Source organism: Pantherophis guttatus, chromosome 7 (assembly GCF_059756535.1).
Source record: "Pantherophis guttatus breed Tessera chromosome 7, ASM5975653v1, whole genome shotgun sequence".
Lineage (NCBI taxonomy): Eukaryota > Metazoa > Chordata > Lepidosauria > Squamata > Colubridae > Pantherophis > Pantherophis guttatus.
The window spans coordinates 61,661,567-61,668,615 of record NC_142069.1 but is presented as its reverse complement, the minus strand read 5'-3'; the positions used below and the strand labels follow the sequence as shown (position 1 = coordinate 61,668,615).

At 37.8% G+C, this 7,049-nt stretch overlaps 1 protein-coding gene across 4 annotated transcripts; it reads left to right on the top strand.

The window, feature by feature from the left end:
• Nucleotides 1–302: 302 nt before the first annotated feature.
• Nucleotides 303–4,421, top strand: SMIM30 (small integral membrane protein 30). Of its 4 annotated transcripts, XM_034431010.3 has the most exons (3): nt 303–441; nt 769–846; nt 2,869–4,421. In XM_034431010.3, the coding sequence occupies exon 3, from the start codon at nt 2,885–2,887 to the stop codon at nt 3,080–3,082; it is 198 nt and encodes a 65-aa protein (XP_034286901.1). In that variant the 5' UTR covers nt 303–441; nt 769–846; nt 2,869–2,884; the 3' UTR covers nt 3,083–4,421. The 4 variants fall into 4 exon arrangements, with proteins under 4 accessions (XP_034286901.1, XP_034286904.1, XP_087730292.1 ...); XM_034431013.3 differs by lacking the exon at nt 769–846 and having other exon boundaries at nt 331–441; XM_087874166.1 differs by lacking the exon at nt 303–441 and having other exon boundaries at nt 707–846.
• Nucleotides 4,422–7,049: the final 2,628 nt, after the last annotated feature.

Below are 7,049 nucleotides of genomic sequence, written 5' to 3'. Positions count from 1 at the left end.
GGAAGACTAAATCTCTGGTCCAGGTGACCGACTAAGATTGGATCTTGCAACATTATCCTGGGACAGGATTGTTTGCCTTTATTCTTTCGTATCTCTTTGCCGCTCATTAGTGACCGCATGGATTATTGCAGAAAGGTATGGTGGCTTTAGATTAAAGCTTTTGTGGAGTTCAACTTCCAGAATTCTCCAGCCATTTTAAATGAATTGCCTAATCTGAGAAACACTGGATTAAAGCCCGAGTTTCACCCGACTTCAACACCAAAAGACGCTTGCAACGCTTGCAATTTACAAGGATTCAAACTAAGATTCTTTGAGGCACTCAGTGGTTAACGAGAACGTTGCGCAATGCATGACGGAAGTTGTAGGCATCGACAGTTTGGGATTGCGGAAGCCAATCAGATCCTCCTTTTCTTTCTACTGGTAATGGCCGCTACCAGGAAGGTAAATCATGCTGTTTGCTCCAGGGCCACGGAAGGTTAATGTTTTAGCGGTTGGTGCCCGGGGCGTGCCAGATAACTCCTTTCTGATTCAAATGGTCCGTTCCTCATCGATAGCAACCCTGGGTCCGGTTGAGCCACGTACTTTCCAAGGAAGTTAGCTGGGGTAACTTAGTGTTGCTACTGCACATGACTCGAAGCATTTGATCGGGACGTGTCATAATCTGCCTTTCACTGGTATCATTAACACTCTTGCGGATTTAATTCGTTTCGGGTAACAGAACAAGCCTGGTTTGGGGTCCGTGTTCTCCCTCCCTTCTCCTTTCTTTAGTAGGGCGACCGGATGGTTCCCAAGACCTCAAAGTTAGCCAAAGAAAGAAAGAAAGCAGAAATACCCACCCACCCCCAGGTAAGAGGCTTTCAGTGGGGTGTTTCTCGGGATTGCCATATTATCTAAGACTTCCACTTTTCCAGAACGGAAAATAGCGGCATCCTGTGTGCCTACAAGTTTTATGCATCAATAAATTTGTCCAGTCTTTTAAAATACTAAAGTCTTCTTGCTGATTTGTCTAATATTCTGGGCAAGACTTAGAAGTGTTTCGATGTCTTCGTTGTTTGTTCTAGGAAATTCTGTTAATTTGGGAGGCAGAATCTGCCTTCCAGTTCTTGTTGACTGAGCTGAGACAGAATGATTAGTCCAATGTCAACCAGCTGGCTTCCTGTTTAAAGAAGGCCTAAAACTTGCAATCTCCTGGCTTCTAGGCCAACACCAGTACATCAAGCTGGCTGTCAGTTTGGATGGAATATTAATTGTATGTTTTTAAGGCTGCATCCCAGAAGCCATAGAACTGCATCCTAACAAATTTCAGTGACAGACTTCTACAATATTTTCCTTCCCTCTATATGACTTTTCAGTTGTCTTTGGACACTTTGTGGAGTCCTTGATGCTCTCTGAGCTTGGTTGTTTGCTTGCAGACATTTCATTGCATTTATCTGACCAGATAAACCATCAGTTTATGGATTTCTTAAATTCTTCTTATAATGCTTATAGCTAAGATTTTAACAGCACAAAACAATTTCTCATTTTACGAAGGTTATTTTTTAATTTTAGTTGAACAAATGTATTTGTAGTAATAACACGTGATTTGGAAAAGGCTAGAGGGAGCATTTTACTTTTAATTTACTTTTATAAGTCAGGTATGATAACCGCACTTTTGCTTTGTCAGTGGTGTTATGCATGTTTAAACTATAAAGATCGCTATGTCCACTGAAAAGTTATGATTTACTCCTTATTCTTAACCCTAAATTTGAGGAAAGTAGATTCTGGCTATTTAAAAAAAACCCTAGTAGTGAAAGCAAATTGACAATGGAGTCAGTTGGTGGATTTCCCTTCACTGGGTATATTCTAGCAGAGGCTGGACAGCCATCTGTGCAGATATTAAGGTTGGACTCATGGTCAAAATTATTCCTTCCACATTCATTATATCATTCTTGTCCTATGTTGTAGGTAGGTAGGTAGGTAGGTAGGTAGGTAGGTAGGTAGGTAGGTAGGTAGGAAGAATAGTGTAAATTGTGAGGACATGGCTAGGGAAGGAGCATTTACAGCATATTCTGATGCACTCTTTTGTATCAGTGAAAGATTATTGTATCTGAACTCTGCTATAGCAAAAAGGCTTGGATATACAAAACTTGCTTATCGTACCACTTAAAATACATATAATTTTTTATATTTGTTGCAGCACAAAGTAGGAAATTTTTAACAGCTGTATCTAAATATGACTTTGAGTGCTCAAAGCAGGTGGTCACAGCAATATATACGGTGAAGGGGGGCTTCTATTTACCACCTCTGCTGTGACTTAATAATTTCTCTTTATTTCTGATGGCAGAATGCTTATATGGTGGAACTACACCACCCATCTTTGCAACAGACCCAGATGGAATGTACCTCTCAAGATGTTCCCAGATTCTGCCCCTGACTTTAAGAAGCAGCAAAGCACAGATGCTTCCAGAGTGTTAGTAGGGTTGCCACGAATGAAAAAAAATTGGCTAAAAAGACATTTTTTAAAAGCTACAAAAGTTGAGTATTGCTTATGGTTATGAAATACAGCATATTAAAAATGTAGGAAAGCAGTTAGGATGGAATAATGGAGTAAGGAAATTGGCTGTCTTTCTGGAGAAATAAGTGAGAACTTGCTGTAAAGCAACAATTGGTTACAGGTCCCATTTCTTCCATTCTGTTTCTTGCACAATAAAATGTTTCATCTATACTCAGCTCCTTTCCCAAAGGGCCTAGGCTAGGCTGTTATGCTGATGTTACCGAAAGTGGGTTCTATCTAGTATCTAGTATCCCTTATAATGTCTTTGCTTTCCTTTCTTTTTGTGTTTAAATACATCTAATTGGTTATTTCTATGTATTTAATATTTCCTTCAGGATCATCTGATCTGTAATGACTGGGAACATGGCCACCACCAGGAATGCTTCACAGCTCTTCTTGGTATTTTTCTTGTTGCTTTTTTGCCTGCCTGTAGTGGAAGCTTTAGATATGGGTGATGCATTAGCTTTGTTGCTAGGTGTGGCTCTTAGTTGTGTTGGATTCTGTGCCTGCCTCGGTCTATATGCAAGAAGACGACATGGAGAGCAATGACTTTAAGTACAAAATGTCCAGCTGAAGTGCAACTGTCCTGATGGATGTTGTTGCAGTTAAGGAAGAGTTTCAAGATGTTCCCCAACTCATCAAATCTTTATTGCCATGTACTGCTCAAGAAGAAAGACCATTCATAATGGGAAGACTGTGGAGAAAGCTGCTTCAAGTTCATAAGAACATTTTGTATGTCATTAAGATGTTGCCTTAAAAGAGAATGATACTGGTTTTCAATTGCATAAGAAAATGCATCAATAAAAGTTAATTAACTGAAGTGCAGCAGGAAATATAGAGGGGTAAAAGAGAATATAGTTCGCATTCAAATGATATACAGAAAATATACGACATAGGACACATAACTATCCTCATAATTACTTGAGAGATGATTTTTTTTCTTCTTCTGAAATATTTCTCTATTTCATTTTTCCCCAAATTAAACCAAAGTATTTTGTTGTAAGGTCAAGTTGCTGTGTACCATCCAATATTTTGTTGTTTTCATTTGGTTACCATTTATGTTACAGTTAATGTTGAAAAGTTAGTCTCCATTGTCTCCTTAAAGCATTGCAAATATTCTAATATAGTAATATGTAATCCAGTGCCATCAAATGTTTAGTTTATAACTCCCATAATCCCTGACCATCAGCCGTTTGATTTATGAGAATTGTAATCTTAAAATATGGTAGCATAATCCTCATAGATTAACTTTTATGATTTCTCAGTTCTACAGAAGAATTGCTGGGAACAATATTTAAATGACCAACCCTTTTCTATACAGTATATATCTCCTCACTTGTATTGTTTGCACATTTTTAATAAATTGTGAAACTTTCACTATTTTCAAAGTATTGAATAAGATAAAGGATTAATGAGAATTGAACAGTGATTTATTCTTGGTTTTCCAGTGTAACTAAATAAACTTTAATATGAGGTTAACTTAATAACCTCCATGCTCTTTAACATGTCTTTCGCTGCTTTAATTCACCCATGATTAAATATTAGTTATTGAAAATATGCCTAAATTTAACAAGAGCACTGTTGAAGCTCATATTAAAACAATTTTATTATAATTCAAGTTTGGTAGTAAGAGAAAGGTAGAAATTTTCTTAACATGCACATACAGACCCATTATAAGAGTGTTACCACAAATGGTTTAAAAATATTGTAATGTCTGGTATAAATATTGCATATGATATACAAAAGATATAGCAGAAATATACTATTCTAATGTATTTTAAAGGCATTTTTCTTATGACCCATGCACATTCTATATGTACATCCTGTATTGAATTCTGCTGCAGATATATGGAGATAAATTACAAAATATTTTAAAATCTTCTAAAAATGTTTGATGTTATTTAGATAACTAGCTGCAAGTAATATCTCATAAGGGACTGAATTCCACCATGCTAATCTTAAAATTAGAAGAGGTTGGGATACTTCAATGTGAAATATTGGTCTCCAGCCAACTTGAAGCAGATCCAAAGGTACATTTAGGACATCAAGATTATAGGCAACTGGCTACCAAAGCCTAATTTTAAAGTATTTTTTGGCAACCAGAAAGAAACCAAGACAAGAAAGGTAGAGCCCATTGCCATTGATTGGTAAGGTGCTGAGGCATGTGAATGGTAGTGAGATAAGAGGAGTGCCATGGAGAAACCACATACTGGGAAGAAGTAGAGAATGCAACGCTTGGGGCAATCCAGTCGGATGGTTAAAAGATTCAAGGATATGATTGAAAACTATAAAGATCAATGGGATGGTTGGAATTCTACAAATGAAACTTGGGAGAGCATAATATATGATTGTGTTTGAAGGGGAGGGAGAAATCAGAAAAGGGTGATTCTAAAGAAAATTGTGACTGTAATTACATTTTTGGCTCTTAAAAATATTCCTAGAAATAGAAGACAGGAATACTGAATCAGTTGACTGAGTTTGAAGGAGAACAATTTGCATGTTGAAGCTAAGCTTCTACTGTACAAGATTATAAAAAAGATTTCAGCAAGTCATCTGTGGTACTTTGAAATTCCAAAAATGCACACAGACTTGCAACTTCTAATTTTACAATATTGTTAGTCAGACTATGAGTATCTATGGATTCTGATAGGAATATGGAAATTATCAAAGGAAATTACTGAAAATACTTTCATATAACTGATTTTAAGTTGCAAAATATTTCTCCTTTTCAGCAACTCTTCCTTGTCAGTAATACTTGACCAATATTACCCCCTTTGAAACAAATGGTAAAACCATTACCCCATTAAATCAAATCCACTCACCCTGTCTTACTGCATATTAGTAGTTATGCTGTATATGCTTTATTGTAGTAAAAGTTATACAAGATTGGTCAATGGAAGATACTCAGTATTTGAAATTTAGAACTGTATCTACAAGAGACTCAAACTCTGACGCACTTCCAATGTAGGGAATATTGGTTATGCTAGATGCCAAAAATAAATTAACATTACGGTTATTTTCTCATTTTGGACATATTTTTTTATTTGTGGCTGATGTTTAAAAGATACAAAGCAAGTTTTTGAAATATGCCTGAGACAACCATTATTTCTGGTCTAATTTTCTTTCCCCTTTCCTTTTGCCTTCTCATGTAAAAGCTGATTTTTGGGCTAGTTGTTCGGAGATATTTCTACCCTTCTATTGTCACATAGATCCTGGGATCCTAAAAGATATATCCTGAATCCATGATAGTTTAAACTGACATAATGAAGGCTGCACATGGGTCTTTCATCTCTAAGATTCTGCTATATGAATGATTTGTAAAGGAATTTGAAGTTATTTTTTTCATCCCGTTGATGAAATGAAGTCATTTTCACTTTTTCATTTGAAACGAAGGTTTCAGAGCATGGTATTGATGCATTAGCTCAAAAACCAAAGACATTTAGTACCACTTGAATAATTCAGCAAATGACCATTACTAACTGACCTAATCTGGTCTAGGAATTTAAGATGATTTAGCCTGGTTAGTGTTTGGATGGAAGATTTTAAGGGAAAACCAGAGCTTTAGATTAAACTGGGAAGTTAGAAAACATCCTGGAAGAAGATTGTATCAAAACATTTTCTTATTGTTGTCAGGAAAAAATACACAGAAATGTCCATCGAGTGACTAGGAACAGAACTTATTTTCACAATTCTGAATTCAGGAAGGAAACTTCAAAAAACAATCAGGCTGGAAAGTTTGAATCAAAATGCAGACAAGATGTGAGAAAATGGATTATTCCTGTAAAAAGCATAGCCTGAGTATTTATTTATTTATTTATTTATTTATTTACTTATTTATTTATTTATTTATTTATTTAATTAAACTTGTATGCCGCCCTCTCTCCCAAAGGACTCAGAGCGGCTCACAACGATAAAAAACACATAAAATTCAGTATAAAAACCAACACAATCCCTTTTAAAAACCCCTTCAGTCTAATTCGGCCAGGCCAAATAGCCATGTTTTGAGGTCACGGTGGAAAGAGCGAAGGTCAGGGGCCGTCCGGAGCTCCAGGGGGAGCTGATTCCACAGTGTAGGCGCACCCACAGAGAAGGCCCGCTCCCTGGGAGTCGCCAACCGACACTGTCTGGCCAATGGGACCCCAAGGAGGCCCTCCCTGTGAGAGCACACCGGGCGATGGGGAGCTGTCACTGGCCACAGATGGTCCTCCAGGTACCCCGGGCCTAAGCCATGTAAGGCTTTATAGGTAATTATCAGCACCTTGAATCTCACCCGGAGAGCAACCGGTAGCCAATGCAGGTCCCGCAGGAGGGGTGTAACATGAGAATGTTGAGACACTCCCATTACTACCCGCGCGGCTGCATTCTGCACCAGCTGAAGCCTCCGGGTGGTCTTCAAGGGCAGCCCTATGTAGGGAGCATTGCAGTAGTCGATCCGGGAGGTGACGAGCGCATGAGTGACTATGCGCAGGTCATCACAGTCCAGATAGGGGCGCAACTGGCGCACCAGACGAATCTG

What these genes read in the sequence shown, in the direction of transcription:
- SMIM30 (XM_034431010.3), top strand. Translation starts at nt 2,885, where the DNA reads ATGACTGGGAACATGGCCACCACCAGGAATGCTTCACAGCTCTTCTTG.